General features: G+C 39.5%; 3 protein-coding genes across 4 annotated transcripts in view; 1 reads left to right on the forward strand and 2 right to left on the reverse strand.

Annotated features, from left to right (window-relative positions):
* Positions 1–26: 26 nt before the first annotated feature.
* On the reverse strand, positions 27–12,125 carry LOC123515046 (peptidyl-prolyl cis-trans isomerase 1-like). 2 transcript variants are annotated; one of them, XM_045273439.1, is made up of 7 exons: positions 11,983–12,125; positions 5,970–6,053; positions 4,174–4,203; positions 2,049–3,641; positions 1,475–1,556; positions 942–1,114; positions 27–493 (listed from the first exon to the last, which is right to left on the reverse strand). In XM_045273439.1, the coding sequence occupies exons 3-7, from the start codon at positions 4,195–4,197 to the stop codon at positions 410–412; spliced, it is 1,956 nt and encodes a 651-aa protein (XP_045129374.1). In that variant the 5' UTR covers positions 4,198–4,203; positions 5,970–6,053; positions 11,983–12,125; the 3' UTR covers positions 27–409. The 2 variants fall into 2 exon arrangements, with proteins under 2 accessions (XP_045129374.1, XP_045129373.1); XM_045273438.1 differs by having other exon boundaries at positions 1,475–1,577.
* Positions 12,126–12,578: 453 nt separating this feature from the next.
* On the forward strand, positions 12,579–16,411 carry LOC123514543 (calreticulin-like). Its single transcript, XM_045272467.1, has 4 exons — positions 12,579–12,778; positions 14,112–14,230; positions 14,841–15,027; positions 15,223–16,411. The coding sequence occupies exons 1-4, from the start codon at positions 12,694–12,696 to the stop codon at positions 16,047–16,049; spliced, it is 1,218 nt and encodes a 405-aa protein (XP_045128402.1). The 5' UTR covers positions 12,579–12,693; the 3' UTR covers positions 16,050–16,411.
* A 250-nt stretch (positions 16,412–16,661) lies between these two features.
* LOC123514542 (4-aminobutyrate aminotransferase, mitochondrial-like) overlaps positions 16,662–25,200 on the reverse strand; it is a 46,083-nt gene continuing 37,544 nt past the window's right edge. The window contains exons 5-11 of the mRNA XM_045272466.1: positions 24,856–25,054; positions 24,483–24,655; positions 24,095–24,232; positions 23,379–23,536; positions 22,544–22,682; positions 19,330–19,465; positions 16,662–18,598 (exon numbers count right to left, since the gene is read on the reverse strand). Of these exons, the coding sequence (XP_045128401.1) occupies positions 18,480–18,598; positions 19,330–19,465; positions 22,544–22,682; positions 23,379–23,536; positions 24,095–24,232; positions 24,483–24,655; positions 24,856–25,054 (1,062 nt within the window). The 3' untranslated portion in view covers positions 16,662–18,479. The remainder of the gene's footprint in view (positions 18,599–19,329; positions 19,466–22,543; positions 22,683–23,378; positions 23,537–24,094; positions 24,233–24,482; positions 24,656–24,855; positions 25,055–25,200) is intronic.

Genomic DNA, 25,200 nt, shown 5'->3' on the forward strand with positions numbered 1-25,200 from the left:
GGTGTTGCAAGATTAAAGTCATGCTAATCATTTATCTGATCAAGGATTTAATATCATCTTCACCTATTTACATACCTTCACATTCACCTCTTCCCATTCTTCTCAAGGGATTGCTCCTAAAAGGATCGCTATTTCATTCTAGCACACTACAACACTTTTCCTCCTATTTTCTTTTTTTCTATTGAATAAAGCAAGGGCTCAATCTTATATTTATACCTGCTTCTAGTTACCTCTTTCAGTATTTATTATTCAGAGCTCTACTTATTGTTCCCTTTCAGCCTTCCACTTCTTCCTCTCAGGCATTCCAGCATTTCATCACTATATAAGTTTCTCTTGCTGTATATTGGATTAGGTGAATATACACAGTAGTGATTCAGTACACTTTTACTGACTAGATACTTGTGCAGTGTCATCTCTCATTAGCCTCCATCTCTTCCTTAACCAGTTTGTATGCCTCAGGGAAGGTGAGAGGTGGCTTCCTCTTCTTTATGTACTGCAAGGCAACAGAAGGATTTAGGATTCAGTTACAATGCTTCTTACCACTTTTGGGTGAATTGTGGCAATCTCTATCTACTTCTATATTCTTCTCTACCTCTAACTTGGGCTCTCTCAAGGTTTCAACATGCTTCTCTGATTTTAGGTAATCCTTTTGGCATTACTCTTTGGGGATAGGCATCTTTAGCACCCTCTGCCCAGAACCCCTTATACATAAAAAAAAATAAATAAATAAATAATTGAATAACACACATAAGAACTTAGAACAAATAACAAAATATTAGATTTCCACACAACTTTCAAATCTAAACTTTTTTTATGTAAATACTTTAATAAATCAACAAAACATACATTCTCCTCCTATTCACATTCACCTGTACATTATGGAATTTGTAACTTAAATATCCTTCAATACTTTATAACAGAGGTCAGGTAATTTCACACACCTTCTCAGTACGCCGTAGGGAGGTGTAGCGGAAGGATGAGATGAGGGTGGAGGTGTAGGCTTGGTACATCACCTGCTGGCTGTCCAGGAACTGTCTCACAAGAGCGACCTGCTGCTGCATCACCTCCGCCACCCCTAGCCCACTACCAGACAGCAAAGTACTGGTGGTGGTGCCTGCAATGGTTATTTCCAGACTGATTCATTGGCTCTATCACAATGTCCTCTGATGTTATTTCTCTTCCTATACACTTACTGTAAGTCACTGATTGAGGGCATTAACCTGTATATTAATGGTGCTACTTTGTAAGTACTCTAATGCAATTTGGTCAATGATTTAATGCATCACAATGTTCTCTGATGCTTTTGTTTTATAATTCTACATATATATATACTTCAATTTCTTTATAGCACTGTTAAATAAGTAATAACAATAAAATGAACCATAGAATTATTAAAATTTACAATGTGATAACTATACACAAAAATAGTTGACACACTATTACACATTATACACTTCCCATCTCTCCCACTGACCTGCAAATGCTGGCAGTGAGTGGGGTGAGGTGGCATGATTAGCATGAGCAGTATGTAGGCAGCAGCAGGGCCATGCACCATGCTGCAGGAAGGAAGGCTTGCCCTGAGGAACATATAAATCAGTGTCAACATATCACACCACAATATTAATTAATATTTCATAGCATGGTAGAGATTTGTGTTGTGAATGATATGCGTATGAGTGAGTATGATGTTTTATCTGGACTACCTCATGTGGAACTGCCAGCCTGGTAGCACATTGATAGACAGATAGATAAATGCAATATAGTTATTGCTTTAATTAATCTCATTAGCATAACTGTGCAACTAGAAGTCATAATAATTATATTAAGAGGTAAGTAAATGAGAGAACAACACTTTACTAAACATTAGTGTGCATATCAATGTCTAACTTGAGAGTGTAACTGTTTATTAAGGAACATACATGACTATTATATTCAGTCAAGTAATGCCAGAGAGAACACCATACCATTAATAAAACAATTGAAAGTTCTATTCTGCAATGGCAATATTAATCATATCTCAGGCAATACACAGTTAACAGATCCCTTACCCAGTGCCCATGAGCTGCCCTTCTTCTGGAGTGCTTGTGTGAGTGAGATCTGCGTCGGGAGGGCTCAGATGTTGAAGATAATGTCTCACTTGATGACAATGATGATGATGATGATGATGAAGAAGAGGAAGATCTATGCTTCTTTCTACTTTTCTTTGTCACTCTCTCAGATTCCTTATGTTTCCTGTGTGATGTTTTATGTCTTTTCCTTCCTTTGTGATGATGGTGGTGATGGTGGTGATGACTCTGCTTACGACTCTTTCTTCTACGATCAGACTCATCATCTTGAGAGGAATGAGACTCTTGGTGCTTTTTGTGAGACGCTTTAGAAGACACAGTAACAGAATGTCTTGTCTGGGAGCTAATACTCTGTCTTCTGCTTCCTTCACTCTTCACAGTACTTGCTGATGTGGAAACCTGTGAGTTGTCTTGTACTTCTGAGACAACTGTGGGCTCTAGTGTTTCTTCCGAGCCATCACTTTTGTAGGGCAAGGCATGCTCTTCCTCCTCACTGGCTAGGACCTGCTCTGATATTTGACTCTCAGATGCTGTGGGAATGCCATCTTCAGATGTTGACTTGTGCCTTGTCTTTTTTCTTCCCTTGATGGTTTGTTTAGATGGTTTCAGAAGCTTTATTTTCTCATCATTTATTGCATCAAAGCTCAGTGAGGATTTTCTTCGGGAGGAATGGAAAACATCACCACCAGCTTGAGGTAAAAGTAATCTTACAGCTGCTTGGGGCTCATCTTCCTCCTCCTCCTCCTCCTCCTCCTCCTCATCCTTTTGTCTAGAGTAAAACAAGCTTGACTTTGAGGAGCTAAAAAGATTAGCTCCACCTGATATTTCCCTTTGTTCATCTTTGGAAACTTTATCTATTTTGCTCTGTGGCTTGTCTATGAGTTTGCTTTCTGGCTGGGACTTGTATCTCCCTGCACTGTCATCACTCTTAACAGAATAATGAGCTGGGGATTCTTGTAAGGATCTGCTACTGTCCTCTTCCTCCCCTAACAATTCCTCAACATCAATGACATTTTTCAAATTTAGCACATCACCTGAGCTATCATTTTCTTCACTGTTACCAGCAGCATTGCTCTCCTTATCACTGTCAAGCTTTTCACTAGTCAGTGTCACTTCACTCAGATAGTGTGCTAAGTTTTCATCATCAATATCTTCTGAAGAATCATACTTAGCAGCTGTCCTTGCTTTGGAAGTAACATGAAGGCTGAATTTGTCACCTTCATTTTTCCTTTCCTTAGTTTCTCTAGAACGTTCATGACTTTTAGGACTAGAAGCATTTAAATTATACTTTCTCAAATATTTTTCCTCTAAAGTACTGAACCTATCTTTAGTGGGCGACTTCTTATCCTTACTGACACTGTACTTGTCACTGAGGGCTGTAATGTCAGAGAGGAGTCCTCCTGGTCTTGCCTTCTGGTATGAGTGAGTCTTGGGTGCCCCAGTGTCCACCTGCAGGGATGCACTAAGCTCATCAGGTGGATGATCAGCGCCTGACACAGAAGACACGGAGTCTTCCCATGGTTGGTTGTCCTGTTTGAGGCGGAGTGTTTTGCGGCTCAGCTGGTTCAAGTATGCCTGTGCACAGAATGTCATGTCAGAAGGTGGCCTGAGTGAGGGTAGGAAACATAAAGCAGACTGTCTGCAATTAATGCAGAGATGGGGGAGATGGAAAGACATTTAGTAATTCCAAATTTGTAGACGATATGTAAAGGGAAAAAAACAAAGTAACTGTTAATGAATAAGATGATACAAAAATTTCTCTTATCATAAACTAGTAAAATTAATAAACAATAAAATAAAAATTATCCATGAACATAGATGTAAAAACTTAATTTGATGGGCCTGTACTGAGCAGTAATCAACAGGTAAACATGTGCACTTGAAATGAAAGATGGATTAAAAAGGAAAACGGAAATTCTGATCTTGGCCATATAAATAAGTATACAAAAATAAAAATAAAGGAATTACATTAGACATTCTTTATTATCAGGTAGAGTAGCTCTACATTTATACAAAAATAGCAGTTACTCTAATAGACATCTACATTAGTAAATCAACATCTTTCATATTACTGTGACCACTGTGTTAGCAATCCATCCATTCTCACCTCCACATCACTGTCTGACGCCATCTGTATCTGGAAATGAAATACAAAACAACACCGAGTTACCAACAAAACTCAGATATGAACTCCTGCATCACTAACACTCAACAATCCTCCCTCCTTCCCTATAGACCAGGAGTTCCCAAGCTGGTTTGTTAGTGCATGCTCCAATAAATACTACAAGTTAACTCACAGCATGGATTCTTTGTCATGGCCACATCTTAGGGTATAAATGAATAATTGTGGAATTTTCATCTTGACCTTATGTTAATTGGTATATCTTTATCTTATTACAAATCATTCTAGTATATCTTAATTTATTATACAACCACCTCCAATATCTAAACTGGATTTAAATTGGGTACAAATTGTGAAGTTTATTCTTTTTCTTGCTCTTTCTATCTTGTAGGCGCTTGTAATAAAATTTTCATGCTTTACTTCTGGTGCCATTATTTTGTATTGCACCAAAAGGATTAACACATTTCACCCATTTGTTCTCAAGTCTTCCTAACACATGATCAAACTAATCTGTTCTCACTTTATTAGTACTGTACTCTCAGGATGCCTCAGGTTCTCAATTGTTTTGTATCATATTGAAAAAGCTAGCACATTTCACCCATTCATTCTCAAGTCTTCCTAACACATGATCAAACTAATCCATCTGTGCTGTATTCTTAGGATGCTTCAGGTTCTCAAATAGTTCTTCTTTCAGAGAAGTACTGCATACATACTGCTTGTGTTCTCCTCAGTGATCCTTCTTATGGCTGAGAAGTACAACCATTCTTCAAAAGCACCACTTAAGTAACATGCATGAAGATTTGCTCTCATCATCATCTACTATTTCCAGTCAAACAGTTTGAGAAAAATGTGGTGCTGTAAACAGATAGGCATCTAAATAATCTCAGTGTCATTCATATACCCATATTTTTTCAATAATTTTCATTACCTTTTTGTATGACTCTCCTTGTTGATCTTTCAAGATGTGGTATAGGTAATTTCTGGCCACTTGAAGATGTACTATGATCAATGGTGAAATGACTTGCTTGGAACTTATATATAGGAATCAGGGGAGTAAAAGCTAATACATATCTATTATTCATATTTATTGATCTATAAAGCCATACAGTGCAGAGTTAACATTGCAATAGTGCTCCATTAGTCTCGCTTCAATACTGGCAGCTGGATGAATGACTACCCAGCGGCACCAGTTTGTAAAAGCAATTAACTTAAGACAATGTGTGCCAAAGCTTCAACTTAAATACTTCTGATAACTTGAAAAGCCTTAGTATTTAACTGCTCCTCAAAACTGAAAGACAGTTATTCGTAGCAATTAAATATGATTGAACAAATATATTTCTTTTAAACAGTGCTGAATGGTGCACAAGCATCACATAATGGTGCTATTATCTGCATGTATTTAGAAAAAAAAAAAAAAAAAAATTGAATAAAATACTCTTCTTGAGACAGAGAAACAAAATGATATGTGAGTTTAATATCACTGCTGTTGCTGCTACTATTATTGTTATAACTATCACTACTACCACTACTTCTCATTCTCCTACTACTTCTACAACATAACTACTACTGTAATACTACTACTGCTGCTGCTAAAACAACAACTACTACTACTACTACTACCACTACTACTCCTCTTGTGACTACCACCACTACCACTAATTTCCCTATCTATACACCAGACCAGCACCCACCACCAAGAAGTGCATCTGACACAAAGCGTATGTGCGAAGACCCACACTCCCACTCACACACTCACAAGACACACATGCACTCCCTCACACCTCAGCCTTCTGTACTGCAGCAGGGTGACAACCAGTCTTCACCAACCCCACTGCATGAGGATCTGCTGTGTTGCATAGGTAGATCTGTAGAAAAGAAAAAAACAAGAATAATGACTGATAATATAGTTAAATCTTCGTATGTCAGAAATACACATCAATCAAGAAGGGCGATGAACACTATAGGTAATAATTTCAATGTTATCTATTTCATTATTTTCAGGTTGGCAGCTTCAGTTTTATTTTTTTCCCTTATTTTTGTTATCCTTTTCAGAGAGAGAGAGAGAGAGAGAGAGAGAGAGAGAGAGAGAGAGAGAGAGAGAGAGAGAGAGAGAGAGAGAGAGAGAGAGAGAGAGAGAGAGGGGGGAAGTAAAAATGAAGTTACTGTATAATAAACAAGATATGCACTTTAAAGTATAAAAAAAAAAATAAATAAATAAATAGAAAAAAATAAGAAAAAAAAAGATTGACCAATGAGACAAGACAGCAATGTGGTTATGCTTCAAATTAACCATAAGACTCAATAGGAGGTTCTAAATATCTTTTCCTATTCCCCTTATTGATATACAGACACCCATACAATAAGAGCACAATTCAAAAAGAAAATAATACTGATATGAACTCTAAGACACTACCTATTTAATACTATACTTATCAGAGTCCACTTCACTGTAACCAGGCACCCAGAGTCTTTCCTCTATTTTTTCAGCATGAAGGGCCAGCCAGGGTGGGAGGGGGGGAGCTCTACACACACACACACACACACACACACACACACACACACACACACACACACACACACACACACACACACACACACACACACACACACACACAAAATTAAGCACAAATAAGATTGTGGAACGCAGGGAGGAAAAATTAAATTATATTAGGGCAAATTATAACCATATAAGGGAGTTCTTTAATGAAATTGACTGGTCCGTGGTATACCAGGAAAGGGATAAATTTATGGATTTATATAACTCTGCTGTGAAAAAGTTTGTGCCATATCACAGAAAGAGGACTTTAAATAATAAACAGTGGTTTAATAGAAATTGTGAAGAAGCAAAAAAGAACAAAGAAAAGGCATGGAAGAAACTTAAGAAAAACAGTGATGTATTATCAAGAGAAGTCTACAAAACAGCAAGGAATAGAGATGTTGAAGTAAGGAGAACAGCACAAAAGGAATATGAACAGAGAGTGGTGGAAAACTGTGATAGTGACCCAAAATGTTTTACAAATTCATAAATGGAAAACTAAATATAAGGGAGGCAATAGAAAAGCTAAAAAAATGGGGAAGAAGTATATGAGGATGCTGGAGATATAGCTGAAATTTTGAACGACAACTTTTGCAAAGTGTTTACAAAGGAGGAGCATTTTATGGGAGGAAGGCCTACGGAAATAAAGCAAATGCAGGACATCATGGTTACTAAGGAAGATGTAAGGAAAATTATAAGCAATCTGGATATTAATAAATCAATGGGGCCTGATGGCATATCTGGGAGGTTGCTAAAAGAATGTAAGGATCAATTGTTGAACCCCGTATTTGATATTGTGGAAACCTCCATACGAACAGGATTAGTCCCGAAAGAGTGGAAAAGAGCTGACATTGTGCCTATATATAAGAATGGTAGTAGAATGGAACCGCTAAATTATAGACCAGTATCGTTGACTAGTATATTGTGCAAGGTATGTGAAGAAGTAATTAAAGCTAAGTGGAGTGAGTATCTAGAAAGTGAAAACATTCTGAGTGAAAGGCAGTTTGGTTTCAGAAAAGGAAGATCGTGTATCCAATTTATTATGTTTTTATTCAAGAGTGACTGACATACTACAACATAGAGAGGGATGGGTGGATGCTATCTACCTGGACTTGAGAAAGGCCTTTGATAAAGTACCACACAATAGACTGATGTGGAAACTAAAGAAGATTGGAGGAGTAAATGATAAACTAGCAAAATGGATGGAAAATTACTTAGTGGGAAGAGAAATGAGAACAGTGGTGAGAGGAAGGAAGTCCGAGTGGAAGAAGGTAACCAGTGGAGTTCCACAAGGGTCAGTGCTTGGTCCCATCATGTTTTTGATTTATGTTAATGATATGCCAGTAGGAATTGACAGTTACATGAACATGTTTGCAGACGATACTAAAATTATGAGGAGAGTAAAGAATGTGGAAGATTGTAACAAGTTACAGGAAGATCTTGATAAAATATATGAGTGGAGTAAAGAGTGGCAGATGGAATTTAATATAGACAAGACCCATGTTATGAAAATGGGAAGAAGTAGATACAGACCAAACTGGGATTACAGGCTGGGTGATGAGAAAATTAAAGAGACCAATGAGGAGAAAGACTTAGGAGTAACCGTGCAAAACACTTTGTCACCGGAGAAACACATTAACAAGATATTTTGGAAAACATATAACATGCTTCAAAATATTGGCCTTGCATTCCACTACCTAGATGAAGGAATGATGAAGAAGATATTATGTACCTTAATAAGACCCCAGTTAGAATATGCAGCATGTGTCTGGTCACCGCATATGAAGAAAAATGTGAAGAAGGTGGAAAGGGTACAGAGGCTGGCAACAAGGATGGTAGCAGGACTCAGGGAGTTAGACTATGAGGAAAGACTGAGGAAGCTGGGGCTGACCACATTAGAAGAGAGAAGAACAAGAGGAGACATGATAACTATGTATAAATTGGTGAACAAGATTGACATACTGGACAGAGAGTTGATAAAGGTGACCACAAGTAATCATCTCCGAGGACATGGAAAAAACTTAATAAAAGACATCTGTCTAAATGACGTGAGAAAATATAGATTCCGACATCGTAGTATTGATAAGTGGAATAAATTGAGCAGTGATGTCGTTGACGCGGTGTGTGTCAATCAGATGAGAGATATGACAGGAGTGGACAAGGAGACAGGACACAGAGAGCTGAGCTCGGGCCCTGTAATACACAAATACGTAAATACAAATAGGTAAATACACACACACACACACACACACACACACACACACACACACACACACACACACACACACACATGAATCTGGGCAGAGGTGGGTCTTGGTGGGTATATGCAATTCATATCTTGAAGTGGCTCACTCTTAATGCTATCAACTCTGATACTATGAAGTGGAACATGAATTCCTACCTAGCAACAATCATTCCATTGGTATATTTTATTACACTTTAAGTCTGAAAAAAAAAAAAAAACTCAAGCTATTTAACCACATAAGGGAAAGTAAGAATGTTGAAAAGAAATTATATTGATGATACACAAAGAAATAAAACTATATAATTAGAGTATGATATACTCTAATGATATAGTTTTATTTCATATTAGGATTTGTAGAGTGATTTCATTTGTATTGAATGTGTCATATATAAAAAATCAACCTCTTTCAGCCTCTTTTCCTGTGCCTGTGGCTTGAACCAAGAGTTTCCTACATTCTTTCCTTTAAAAACAAGAATTAGTCTTAGTTCTGCACACACTTTCAGATCCAGCCATTCAAACAGTCAGTCAGAGGACATTAAAGTTGCCCACTCTACCATCCTTAACACTATAGTACCACAAGTCAGTCAGTCAGTCAGAGGCCATTAAAGCTGTCCCCTCTACCATCCTTAACACTGCACCACAAATCAGTCATTCAGTCATAGCACAATAAGGTTGTTCCCTCCTAAGGGCTGCCTGTCATTTGAATGAGTGCAGTTTATTACTCAGGCACAAGCTTATGATGATCAGGATATGTAAATGATCAAACAGTGTACTAGCTACAAACTCCCAAAATCTAGATAAGAGGAATAAGTAAAATATGATGGAACTTTAGCAGTTAACGCAGACTGATAAAATGAACTCTAACACTGATTATAAAAAAGATACTAATCCAAAAGTATAATATCCTTTCCCTTAGGAAAAAAATAAAATAAATAAATAAAAAAAGAGAAGAAAAAATAGAGAAAAAGAAAAAAAAAAAAAAAAAAAGTGGTTAACAATTAAACTCCATATCTCATGTGGCAATTATTACCTTGTAAAGAAATATAATAAAATAATCAAATAAAAAACTGAACTTTTATCAATTTCATGAATATTGCTTCTTAGTAACATTCACCAATCTTTACCAAGGAATTCTCACATTATAAAAAAAATAAGTTGGTAACAAGTGCTGAGTGCGATAGAGGAAGATAGAGAAGACCAAGCATATTGAGGATGGACAGAAGCTGCTCAAGGGAGGCAATACAAAAAGACTGATAGAACATGCCTATCACTGGTCTGGTTGTCCCATTAATCTTTATTGTGTAAAAATAGTTTGCATTGACAAAGGATGAAAAGAAAAAAAGTTAATTTTGCCTCTTCTAAAGTACAGCACTATTTATGAAACTGAAGTACAAGAGGAAGTGTATAGAAAATAGTGGGTGGCAATTATGAAGGAATATTTGTCTAAAGTAATGCAAGCAAAAGTAGGTGACTGTGTGTGTGTGTGTGTGTGTGTGTGTGTGTGTGTGTGTGTGTGTGTGAGAGAGAGAGAGAGAGAGAGAGAGAGAGAGAGAGAGAGAGAGAGAGAGAGAGAGAGAGAGAGAGAGAGAGAGAGAGAGAGAGAGAGAGAGAGAGAATGTAGCAATGAAAGGTTATATACAAGATGTCTCATGATGCAATACAAGTGACATCTGTCCCAGCTTATCATGACCTCCCTTCCATTAACCTAACATTCTCCCTCACATTCAACTATATTTCCCCATCATTTCTTTGCTAATTATTAGGTGACACAATAATCATTAATCAATTCTTAGAAGAGGTCTGGTAAAGGACTATGTAAAAAGAGCTACATAAAAGGGCTATGTAAACTAGAGCTGTGAGTCCTCAAAGAGCAGAAATAAAGCATTATACAAAAAGGAAGAACTGTCATGAAATGTAGAATAAAGAGTTTCAAGTTATGGTAGGTGGCACTCATGGAGAATTGGAGTCCTGAGCTGTATTTCTGTTGCAGTGTTGCCATGTTGGGTGAGCATGGTTACTGTTACACTGTGTACACTAGTTACATTACACAGTAGCCTCTCCTGTTTCTGTATTTCCATCTTCCTATGATCTGAACTCGTTTAAGAGGAAGGTTTCAAGATGTTTATCATATTCTTATGGCTAACACTCTTGGACATGCTGAAGGACAGACATCTAAGCTGGTCTTTTTATTTAATCACTTTTGACTAGATTTTCCCTCTTATATAAAACAATATATATATATATATATATATATATATATATATATATATATATATATATATATATATATATATATATATATATATATATATATATATATATATATGAAGTGTTAATCCCTGCAAGCAGCGAGTCCAGCCAGCCTGGGGTTCCAATTATCCGCAAATTACATAATAATCTGCCCTCCACAATAACCTAACCTAACCGTCCCATACACCTGATGACACTCGCATATCATTCAAGCTGGACCAGCTATAATACACGCATAACAAGACACGTAATAGTGCCCGTGATGAAAGACAAGACAAGCAATAATGTCCGTGATGAAATACCGCTGGTTCATGTCAAATGCCTCCGCTAACCTAACATGACTTGCCCTTCCCCATGTACTATTCAATACTCACCCATCACTCCGTAAGGATTATTAACTATATAATAAGCATGACATGACAAATAGGAATTCCCACAATAAAACACCGCTTATTTCCGTCACGGGTAATATGCTCTCCACAAACCAAACCTCTGATCTGATATCCCCATACATTTGTTGATATGTATCCATCACTTCTAACGAATAATCAACTACATTAGAACCATTATTAAGACAAACATTAGCAACCATAGTAAAATAATTCAGATTTGTCACAGCTGAGAATGACCTGCCCTCCGCTAACCTAACTTCACCTGACCTTCCAAAACACGCTACAACAGGTTCAATAAATTCCATATAAAAACGCCAATCTATACACGTATAATAATCTGTGTTACATTGAAAAACATACAAATTACGTACCAAAATTCCGGGTCTGGAAAATAATAAAGCCCTCTCGTGATGACGTCAGTTCAAAACAAAGGCCTCAGCCAATCAGGGAGGTCCATGACATAGCTCTGGCCAATGGCAGCCGTCCATGTGAAGACGCTCCACCAATGGCATGTCTCCAAGTTAGTCACAACCCCCTGCCTTCTCTGTATAGACGAAAAAATCTATTGCATAAATAGAATTTGATCTTAATATCTATCTGAATCTCTTAAAGATTTAATGTATTATCTCATTATATTAAAAGATAAGTATATTTACAAATCATATAAATATTAATGGATATGAATATATAGCAAATTCTCAAAATATAATCTGAAGTTGATAATTTTACTCTGAAATATATTTACACAGGATTCCACTTCTTTAAGAATTACAAATAAAAATTAACAAAAACATGAGCTACAGAAAATCTATGTTAACCCATATCAGTCCTAACTACCGTTAAATAATGTTTAAATTATGAGTAAAAGATAAAATACCAGAACGTGATCGTCTTTTGTCTTATCACGGATCCTAATAGGAAACAAAGATACACACGCTTATACACCATTTCTGGGAGAACCAATGGGAGGCCTCCACTTGTATCAGCGACGAGGAAATATAGGGATTTAGGGAGCAGTCGTGGGCTAGAAGAGAGGGAGAGGAGACGCGCTCACCCGCCACTCCAGTACATCAGTCGACGCAATGAAGATCTACATTCTCCTCGCCCTCCTGGGTGTCGCCCTGGTGGAAGCCAAGGTGTACTTCCAGGAGACTTTCAGTAGCGATGGTGAGTATGAGTTTTAAGTATAAAGAAGTGTATATGAGTTTGTTTGAGTGAGTGTGAGAGAGAGGGAGAGGGACCGGCTTGAGGGCGTGTCTGTGTATCTGTGTTTGTTTAATGTTTCTCACAATTTTTTGTATTATTTTGGATGTTTCTGTTGCTTCAAAGTGTATTTTTCGGGTGTAGAACTAGTGATGTGTATTCGAGGTATGTAACATTGCGGTGTGGTGTTAGGGGCGGTAGGAGCTGACCGGTTGGGTGTAATAGGATTAACTCCTTATAATCTGTTTCCGATGTTAAAAAGGTCTTTTTATTGTTTTGTTGTGCAGGACCAGTGAGGGGTAGGGAGTTGCGTGGGGGTGCCTACGTGTCCTTAGCGCAGGTTTTATTAGGCGCTTCCGAGTCATTTTCTAATCAGTACTGCCGGCCGCTACTTCCTCTTCCTTCCTCATGACTCGCTATCTGAGCCGCGGCGGGCGAGGAAGTCCCACAACAGCACAAGTCTGCTTGGCTGTCACGCACCGGAGCCATGAACCCGGTGACATAAGGTAGTGTTAAGGAATTTAAAGTTACAAAATGTCCGAAGGCGGTTAAAGAATACCAATAAGGTTTTAAATTGCACGAGGGTATGATGCTGGGTCTTTACACCATAGTGATAGTGTGGCGGTGGTAAGGGGCATTATCTGCTCGATTTCTGACTTGACCAGGGTGAACTTTTTTATTTATTATATTTTTTATGCTCTTGGCGGTGGTGGTGTATGGGTGGCATGGGTACGGGGGGCAGATACAGCATGGAGGTGGTAGTGATGGTGGATTTGGGAGGGTAGAGGGAGGTAGGGATGGCGTTGTCGGGACCGTGTCTGACTTCCTCATCGCTCCCTCCGGGCCTCCGGCCATGCCACATGAAGACAACGTGGCAGGAGTCTTCGAGAAAGTCATGGTGCTGGGACAGCTGGGTGTGGTCAATTTAAGTTTCACTTAGCATTTGCGTGCCGTTATGCCATTGTAAGGAATTTAGAAATCTTACTTATAGTGTTCATTATGTAGGTACTTAGAAAATAGGCAGGTGACTAGAAAGTGTAACTGATGTATGTACCTGTCATTCCTTCCATCATGACTAAAACCACTAGGTGAGGAGGCATGAGGCTCCCCTACTCGGTGAAAGCCTGCCTTGTTGTGACAGTTATCAGACTTTGCATCTGGTCATTCCTGCATATTTCAGAAGTTTGAATGTTGTCAAACACTTGAAAGCATTAGTGGCTGGAGTGAAATTGATTGATCTGATGTGAAGATTGGTGTGGGTGTGACAAGTATCCTAAATGGAGTTCTTCTATTCCAGACTGGGCGTCTCGATGGGTTCAATCAGAACACAAAGGGAAAGAGTTTGGCAAGTTCAAGTTGACAGCTGGCAAGTTCTATGGTGATGCTGAGAAGGACAAGGGCATCCAGACCTCCCAGGTGAGTTGTGCTCCAGCTTGATTGGCTGCATACACGTTTCATTGAATTTTTTGTTTCATAATTCTTAATCAATAAAACTGGTGAAGAAATTATTAATGGCTCTTGATTTTAAATATAGTAGTGCTTTAATTTCATATATTAATGATTTAACAAGATTGTGAATGAATTTTAGATGTGGAAATGCTTGTGAAGGCTTGACCATACACTTGACTTGTAATGGGGTGGTGAAAAATCTAGTTTCCTGGATACTCCAACTGTGTAATACTGTCCAGGCCACATTATTGCCATTTTAGGAAAACTCAGGGGCAAGTTGCTTCCAGTTGGTTCCATTTCACAACCTATAGTGTAGATGTATACATTTTTCAATGACACTACTAAGAAATAGATATGAGCTGTAAAGGAAGATAACTTGAGCTATGTATTTATTTTCACAAGTTTAGATGGAATTGTTATGCTTACTAGAAATCTGAAGACAACAAAACTGAAAAGGATGAGAACATTGTTTGGTGTTTTTAGTGACAGCTGGCTTTGAATTTGCAGGGCTCATAACATGCCAGTGTGTTCACCACATTTGGTTTTTCTGATGTGCCATTTCTTGTAATATCCTCAGGATGCTCGCTTCTATGGTCTGTCCAGCAAGTTCGAGCCCTTCACAAACAAAGACAAGCCTCTAGTCATCCAGTTCACAGTCAAGCACGAACAGAACATCGACTGTGGTGGTGGATACTTGAAGGTGTTTGACTGCTCTCTAGACCAGAAGGACATGCATGGAGAGTCTCCCTATCTCCTCATGTTTGGTAAGTTTTGTTATACATTGTGATGTCTTAAAAGTCTAAGTCAGATTGTGACGTATTAAATCTTGAAATTATTTTTTATATTAGTTTTACTTTGAAAATATATGTATTAAAGGTAATTGAAACAAATGATCTAAGGTAGTGTTATTTCCTGAGTTGCTATGAATATCAGAAATAATGCCCATCTTCTTTTGCCAGGGCCTGACATCTGTGGTCCGGGAACAAAGAAGGTGCATGTGATCTTCAACTACAAGAGCCAGAACCACCTCATCAAGAAGGAGATCCGCTGCAAGGATGATGTCTTCTCTCACCTGTACACCCTCATCGTGAAGCCCGACAACACCTATGAGGTGCTCATTGACAACGAGAAGGCACAGTCTGGTGAGCTGGAGGAGGACTGGGACATGCTGCCACCCAAGAAGATTAAGGATCCCGATGCAAGCAAACCCGACGACTGGGATGACCGTGCCACCATCCCTGACCCTGATGACACCAAGCCTGAGGACTGGGACCAGCCTGAGCACATCCCCGACCCTGATGCCACCAAACCCGAGGATTGGGATGATGAGATGGATGGAGAGTGGGAACCCCCCATGATTGACAACCCTGACTACAAGGGCGAGTGGAAACCAAAGCAGATTGATAACCCTGACTACAAGGGACCCTGGCACCACCCTGAGATCGACAACCCAGAGTACACTGCCGACCCTGAGCTGTACAAGTACGATGAGATCTGCTCTGTAGGTCTGGATCTGTGGCAGGTAAAGAGCGGCACCATCTTTGACAACTTCCTCGTTGGCGACGACATCGAGGAGGCGAAGCGCATTGGAGAAGAGACCTGGGGTGCCACCAAGGACGAGGCCAAGAAGATGAAGGACGCTCAGGACGAAGAGGAGAGGAAGAAGGCTGAAGAGGAAGCTAAGGCAGCTGAGGACAGTAAGGAAGATGATGAGGAGGAGGACGACGATGAGCTGGATGAGGAGGATGACGATGACATTGATGAGCTGGGTCATGACGAGCTCTAATTTTTCTCTATCCCTTTCCCCTCAACCCTCCCACCTGATTACAACCATCACCACCTGTACAGATTGAAGCCTCTGGTCATGCGTTAATGTTAGGATTAGAAGCTTCAATCTTATAGGCCTGAGATCTCGGCAGGCATGGCAGTGTGCTGTGTCCAGTGGATTTCCAGGCTTTTGTGACTATGCCCTGTGTGGGTGGGTTATGCATCACCATATTCATCTTTAATCATCCTCATCGCCATAGTGTATGCAGCACAACCCTGTATGTTTGTACGAGCCATAGGAGTGTAAATGCCAATAGACCTAGAATGGTTTGCATCATTGAGGTGTATGATTGACTGATTTCCAATAAACAGAATGTGGAAGGAGGGTTTCCATGACACAGACTAAAAGACAAACTGAAGAATGGTGATGGTTTATATTTCTTTGGTGCACTGAATTGGCTTGTTTTATTGATAGAAGATAAAGGATGGGCTATGCAAGGAAAAGTATGGTCAGGTTAAGGTCAGTTGTTGTATGTTGTGCTGTACATATTTCTTGCCAAGGAGCATTCAGTTTTGAGTAATATGATTGGTGGATGTGTTGGGTAGCCAAGGTCATAAGGATACACAAACCTTTCCATATATATACTTTTTATTTTAGTGTAGAGAAGCAAGGTTTCAGCTGGAGGGGTGGGGAGTTTTCCATGGATAGACAACACGAAGGTTGATTTCAGACTACAATCCTGCTGGATAAAAAAGTAAGAACATAGAAAAAAAGCTTGTCATGAGAACACAAACACGGCCATGAACTACAACATAAAATGGAAGCCCAAATATCACTCCATTGCAGTGTGGTTAAGACAACCTTGACCCGTCTGGAGTAACAAAGTCATAAGATACGCATGTGACCTATAGGGCTGTGGGGCAAACTATAGAATGCACGCACATTTGTGTGGATGCAATAAGTGCTCCCTAATGTGGTGGATGGTTCCTATATCAAATTTGGCCCTAATATGTGGTGGTGTAAATTTGGGTTGGTTTGGTAGTGACCATAATGGGACGAACCTCAACGTGCAGGCAGGTGTGGTGTCATCATAAGTAGTATGTTGCTTCTCTGTACTACCTGAGGCTTCTATTTCCCTGTCCAATTGTAGGGTACCCTGTTTCATTTGCAATATACATGTATATACAGTATGCTGAAAACAACCCAGCATATTAAACATTACTACTAATCAAATTATTCGCATGAAATTTTCTTTTTGAACGGAAATCTTGTAATATTTGAAGTGCACGGCAAGTACTGGGTTTGGCTTCAATAAGCTGTGCTGATGACCACTAGCTACTAGAACAAGGCTATGGTATCCTACTCCTTTATCATTTATGGTTACCTATATTTTTTATGGATTGTGGCATGAATAAATTGCCAATTTCTACATTTTGTTTGTGATTTCATCTATACTTTATGTAGCAGATTAATATAATCTTAGATAATTTCAGTGCAAGAGAAAATAGTGCTTGAATACTGGCATCAGTAATTTAAAGTCCAGTATTGTGCCCAGCATGCCACACTTATCAGCTTGGGGTGCCCTGTAGCAGGCCCAGCCCACCACCAGGCACATCCCACACAATTCCACACTAGAATTTTGCTGGAGTCTATAATTTCATTATTAATGTCTTTAGGGATGGAGATTAAGTGAGAGGTATTATGAAGCGAGTTTATTCTTGACTAGTTTTGCTTTTGGCTCCTTTAGGGGAATGATGAAGCTCTGGTGTCAGCCTCACTTTATAACACCTGTCTGTCTCTCTTACCCTCCACCTCCAGCTTGTCTGAATGTCACCAATATCTTCAGGTTTTATTGGAATCTGAAGCTGATAACTATGGCTGCAATTATGAGATTGACCACAGGCCAAAATACATTTGAAATAATCAATAGTATATCGCTGTACTTAGAGCATACAGCTGCTTCTCTTAAAATGTAAAAAAGTTAAATTTTAATTGGACACTTTCATAATATAGAGCAATCATACATCATAAAAATAGTCATTTGAATATTATTTAGGTAGAATATTTGAATAATGTGTTATATACGAGCAGACCAACACAAGAAAATGAATAATAGCCATAGGAAACAATAGTACGTCATAACAGTAAAAAAAAAAAACACCGCCAGGTTTTGTCATTGCTTGCTTGAAGGCCGAGCGTCAGTCAGTCAGTCAGGGTGTGAGGCGGCACTCAAAGGACATGAGCATCCTGACCACACAAGTACAAAACAAAATCCTTTTCCCATTATTAGTGCAAACCCACGAACTCACGGAATGAAAGTGAATAAGACCATGCACGTAGGATTCATTATCGATAAAAAAAAAAAAAAAACGAAGAAAAATGCTCTTCCTGCTGCTGCACCACGATCTTCCCATAATTTCTTGACGCTGTTGGGCTGAGGCATGACGCTTACAGCCCAGCCAGCACAGTCTCCAGCTTGTCAAGGAAGATGTGGGCGTGGATGGGCTGGAAGATGAGAGCAGGCCGGAGACGCACGGTCTTCTCCCCGCAGCCTCCTGTATGTACACCTGCAAGGGAGGGGAAATGGGGAAATCATGGAGGTAAGGGATGATGTGTGGTCATGATGGCTATGCAAAAAAAAAAAAAAAAAAAAAAAAAAAAAAAAAAAATATATATATATATATATATATATATATATATATATATATATATATATATATATATATATATATATATATATATATATATATATGCTCTAGTGAATGTAGCTATATGCACTTTATCACGAGAGAGAGAGAGAGAGAGAGAGAGAGAGAGAGAGAGAGAGAGAGAGAGAGAGAGAGAGAGAGAGAGAGAAAGAGAGTAGGTGTACATATTTCAACACAAACTCCATGATAAAGATTTATATCCAGAATGATTTGCCAACAATTCCTTTTTATTTAATCAAGAGGGAGTATTGTTGTGATCTTTTCCCACTGAATCAAAGGGGTAGCAATTTCTTTAAAACTACCGAATTAAGGAGCCCATGGGAATGATGAAAGGAAGGTGGAATAGCTACATAACTGGATGGCGGGAACTTTGAACAGCTTCTATACATAAATGAGTCAAGATGGGTATAGAAATCAAATTGTAAAGGCCGATGAAGAAATGAGGAAGGAAGGTGTTAGAGAAGAGTAACGTGAAGATTTGAGGGAATATAGTTCTTACGTTTGATTCTGGACTAAGAAGTAGTTTAAAGGCCCCTTTGTATGTTTTTGTATCATAGACCAACATTGTTTTTATTTTCAGCCATGCTTACCTTGTTGCTTAAGCTTCCCAATGATGGCGTCACGTTTGGCGGGGGTAATCCCGTCGAAGGCGATGAAGGTGCCTCGGCCGCGACCTCTTAGCCGATCAATGTGCTGTGGGAATTTCTGCTCCAGTGTTTCGATGCCCTGTGGTAAGTATAGTCATGTAGTATAAGCTAAGAAACTGACCAATCAGCTGAATCAATGAAATAACTGTATCCATGATAAAAAAGATAGATTTGCAAAATATACAATCTAATCATGACAACCTTAATTCATTCATGTCAGTGCTTGTCTACCTCTTCTGTTATAATGTTATATTATTAGTCCCGGTTAGGCCGCTTGAATCCAAACCACTAAAACTTGACAGGGATATAGATAGATCAGTGAACAGAGAGAGGTAAGTTTTATTAATAGAGAAACGTGACACATTCAGTGACGAGGATACGAGTTTGTCACGTGAAGATGACAAACAAAATGAGTCACTATCCAGATATTTTTCGCTTTCATGGTTTCTTTTTTTGTGTAAGAAGGGAAATTAAGCTGGTCAAGGGCAACAGAAAGAGTGAAAAAAAAAGGCCTCGATTCTTTATCTAGCAGCATACACACAGTGAATCAATTACCTTACATGCATACGGGAGACAAGCAGGTTTTTTCGATGAGGGCAAAATATGAAAACGAAGAATTTTGAGCATTTTGATTGTTTCTTCTCTTTTGAAATTATCAATAACCGTACTCGTATTTTATACAGAAAAAAAGTAGTACTTCATTCCATATAATATGATGAATCAACGTCTAACGAGGAATAAGCAGATTCTTGATTGGCTCTGCCTTGGACATGTCAGCCGCTCATCGCGCGCTACGTTTCCTACTTACCTAGTATTATAATTGCTCTCATAGCAGGACACTTTTCAAAGCCTACAGAGGCATTTTCATACATGTCTCTACTATTGATGATAAAGAATATCTACTTAAGTATTGCCATGATCAAGAGAATACTTTTGAAACATCCAAGATTATTTCACAAGTCTGCGGTTTTGCACAGATTTGTGACTTTTTGTCTATGATTCCTCGCGTCAAATTTGCCTACACTCTCAGAGTGAGCTGCTAGACGCGGCGTACCTGACACCACCTCCTTAAGTAGGCTACACTGATATTTTGTACCTTTCTGTGTATCATTCGTAACGTGAGGTGTTGTATTATCAGTCATGCATCAGGCATATTTTGAGTGGATATTCAAATCGATGACTATGATTCATTAGTTAGACCAATTATATATTCAGCCGTTCACTCATATCTGGCTATATAAAGACATCATAAGAACCTAAGACAGTACAAATGTTCCTGATAATGCTTGTTTCGTGTTATTTAAAACTTATCACTTGAGAAACATTGATGGGCAGAAAGATGGAGTATTTTATTTATTTATTTATTATTATTATTATTTTTTTTTTTCTACTGACTACTGAGTGTAAGGGAGAATAATTTGCCCATCACCGTAGCGTGGTGCAGCGCCCAGTGTGGCGAAGTTGCCGTATTTATTTCTTTGCATTATCAGTGTAGTGTGATTATATCAGTTGAGGGAAGATGGCTTATGGAAATAACCTTAGCCTACAAATTTTCAGACACGGAATGTTAATTTCTGAGTAAAATATGATGTTCTTCAAGTCCACACAGTGAAGAGATCAGCAAAGAAATTGATGAACAGAATGAATCAAGGTTAGATTGGAGAAGGCGGCAAAGTGCCTATCCCGCTGTAATAAAAAAAAAGAAAAAAAATGAACCCCGGTGCGCGGAGCTTATGAGGCGGTGGGCGGAGCTTACGATCGCAATTACACTCAAAACATTGTCCTCTCCTGTGTTGACAAAAAATGGCAAATTGCTACTTTCTTTTTCTTTACTAGAGGAAAACTAAGAAAGAACTGATGGTTTCACTTATGTAAACCACATTTTATTTTCTTAATTATGTCATGTAGACCTATATATAACGATGTTAATGCGAAATAGTTACAATATTTGAAGAATTACAGCAAGCCGTTTCCGGGAGAAATTATATCAAAAAGACTGCTTTTTCTCGTATACTGTATGACAAGAAACAAATAATGAAGTAAAATTTCAGTGATTGATGCCTTCCCAATGCCTAGTGACTTGAAATCACACATCATTCTAAATAAAACCTGTAGAGAGAGAGAGAGAGAGAGAGAGAGAGAGAGAGAGAGAGAGAGATTTGACAATTGCTATACCAAGAAAAATCAACCTTCAGGCCAACTTTCACATGATATATAGCTTAATGAGTTTTTTTATTCTTCATATAAATGCACATGCATATGTACATGTTTACATCTACATGCACATGTATATTAACATGTGTACATGACCTCGATCAGTCATACGTTTGCCACAAAAACAGCTTCCCACCTCTCACTAAAGCTGGAAAACACTATTATCTCAATTGTATGTACGAATTACCGTCTAAATCTTCGTGGCACAGTATGCCACGACTATTGCGAGTCTATTAAAGGCACATAATATGGTAGGCAGCCTCGAAACATGGACATAAGACTGAAAATAAGGAGCGTAACTCGGGCGTTCCCATGTATTTTCAATGGGCGGCTGGTAATGCTTTGGGTGTAAGGGGGGTAGGGGTAGCAGCGGACTAACAGCTTGCTAGCTTCACTTTTGTGACATCATGCCGCCTTCTGTTACTCAACCTCCTTGGAATTAATCTAAACATAATCTAATCTAATTCTCTGGTGAATATCAGTATCATCCTGTGAAGGGACTGGGAGCAACACCAGCAAGGCAGATGGTGTTGAATGATTTTAATCTCTCACACTCACAGCATCAACAGGCGCTACTAGACTGTATAGGTACATTTTCAGAATTAACTGTATCACTCTAGTGCTCGAAACTATATAAGTTGTTTATTGTTATACTTAATCCTGATGTTATTATCATTTATTAATTTTGATTAGAAAACAACGTATACTTTAGTGTAGAGTAGATTATATGACGTCACATAGTACTTCATAGCTTAATCCACTTACCGAAACAGCTATTCCTTATCATCACCACCACCATCACCATCACTGCTACTACTACTACTACTACTACTACTACAGTACTACTATTGTAGCTGCTACTGACACCAATATGCATTATAGCCTTAAAAATTACCAAAACCACCAGCATCACCACTAATACCAACAACACTGCCTTTCTCACCTTGTAGAGGATGTCGCCCGTATCCCTCGCATTGTCTAGTAGATTGTCTCGCTTGATAACACGCAACACTTCTCGTAGCATTACCACCTTAGAGGGGTCGCCCATCCACGTGTTATAGATGCGGTACCCCTGGGGAGGCCTGCGCGGGAGAAAATGAAGTTATTATATGAATGAAGTAGAAACTAGGTGAGAAAGAGGCAGCGTGGTATTCAATAATCACATTACACCATACATGAAAGAGAATGAGACACAAGGAGATACTTATTTAACTGGAAACACAATGATAATAAAGGGAGTTTCCATCCCGGTACAACAACACCCTTGTATCTTCACCAGCAGCTGTTACATGTTTCACACTAACCCATTTTAGATTCATCCAAACCCTTACTTGACTGGCCTCACCTATATACACTCCTTTCAGCTTGAGTTTAATACTTCACCGGCTCTCGTGTTTCCAAGACGCCTTTTTTAACATCTTAACTTTTCTATATTCACTTAAAACTCTCTTTGCTCTCACTATTTTTATGGAAGAGGAGTATGAGAGTTCTGCCCCCAAAAAAAAAAAAAAAAAAAAACAAGAAAGAAAGGTCCACCGAAGATGGCAGTTCCAAAGAGAGAAGTCCAAAAAGACTAACCAAAATTACGGGAAGTGTATGTTATATAAGAGGAATTCTGGGTAAAAAAAAAAAAAAAAAAAAATAGTGGAGGGAAAAAGAAAGGAAAAAAAAAAAAAAGAGTTCACAGAAGATGCCAGTTCCCCTCCCTTCAAAGAAAGAGAGAGAAAAAAAAAAGAGTAAAAATAATAAGCAGTGTGTTGAAGTCCCAGCACACTCGCCTGAACTCCTCCTTGATGTAGTATCCGCCAGTGAGCATCTTCTTGCTGAAGGTCACCACGTCTGGGGCCTCGGGCAGGTCGAAGTGTTCGTGGCACCACATTTTGCCCGTGGGTCCGCCGCCCGTCTGCACCTCGTCTATAAGCAGCGCCGCGCCCGTCTGTGTGTTGGTCATGTTATTCTACCGCATGGTTCCTGACATATGAATAGTATGTTTTAACGTACAACACTCACGAGTATGGACGGTATGTCTGATCGGCCACCGTTCACAAGTCATGACATGAGTGTATAGTAAAAACATTTGAAATAATAAATCAGGGCACTCTTACAGATTAACGTCCGCTATACACGTTTCGTCACCTATGTAATGAAAAATCTTAACGTAGAAAATCAAGCTTCTTACGGATTATGTTGCCACATCAACGTCCACCACACAAGTTTTGCGGGACGAATGTAGGGTGGTGAAAACACAGGCAGAACTGTTTAAATAACTGCTGTCTACTCTACTTAAGATTTTGTAAATAAACGTGACAAATTTGTGAGAAATACAGAGCTGGTCATATAACTCAGGTTACATGACCAGCTCCCCTCTTTGTTGTGGAAACGTAAGGGAATACATAATACTCGTTACAGTTTGAATTTTCTGACCACTTACCCCATACATACTCTGGGCAGGAGATACAGAGGCGCTGCGGTGTGGCCTATATATAATACTCACCCTCTTGCCGATCTGCTGCAGCTCCTGGAAGAACTCCGAGGACGCGTGGTTGTCGCCGCCCTCAGACTGGATAGGCTCCACCACGATCCCCGCCACGGGATTGCCCATGTTGTTGTACTTGTGGATCAGGTCCTCAACCTGCCGGGATGCAAACACTGAACAGTGCACGTGCTGGAAGACTGACAAGAATTATCAACCATCAAAATACATTTTGTACATTATGACGAACACTTGTTATCTGTGAAGTAACATGAGTAAGTTGCTTTGCCTTACTGATTGAGGGACGAATAAAAGATAAACAACTAAAAAAGTGAACACCAAACACAAACTTTGTGTCCAGGGTTTTATCTTTGTGATTGTCGTTGCGGGAAGAGCAGCAAGCACCCACCTGCTCGAGGCAACGGCGGTCCTCCTCCTGATTCTCCCTGACGTGCTCCTCTAACGGGTACTTATAAATAGGGAAGCGCGCGATGGGCCAGTCTAGGGAAGGAATGTCGATCTTGTGGATGGGTTTGGAGTGCGTGGTGGCCAGGCAGCCCATCGTCCTGCCGTGGAAGGCGCCTGAGGGAGGAGGCATGTTGTCCTGAGGGCTGCAAGGTGGCAGCAATATTTACCTGTTTCGAGGTAGACATTGTGGTAGTGAGGTGGTAAGAGCTATGAATCATATCAACAGTCAACTCACACCGTGGTACATGGCAGTGGGATGCAGCGTGGTGTTACGCGTGCTGACCGACAAGGCTGGTGGCCTGGCGGTGCCTCACCTTGGAAGGACAGCAACGAGTAGGAGGGGCAGCCTGGAGCCTGATTGATCATGCAGCTGTCCAGCTCCTCCTGCGTGAAGTCCGTCTTGCCCCCGCGCTCCCTGGTGCGGTACCGAATGTACATGGCCTTGTAGGCGTTCTCGTTGCTGCAGGACCCGCACGCCATGGTGCATATGTGACTCAACCCCTTTGGCGCCACCTGCAATGTGCCCCATATCATTAGTCACTACATCACTGACCAGAGAGAGAGAGAGAGAGAGAGAGAGAGAGAGATTTATATTTCAGGAAGAGCACTCAACTTTGCTACAAGAGTCAGTCAAGTATCGGCTCATCTGATGTGCAGTG

This window comes from Portunus trituberculatus, chromosome 38 (genome assembly GCF_017591435.1).
Source record: "Portunus trituberculatus isolate SZX2019 chromosome 38, ASM1759143v1, whole genome shotgun sequence".
NCBI lineage: Eukaryota > Metazoa > Arthropoda > Malacostraca > Decapoda > Portunidae > Portunus > Portunus trituberculatus.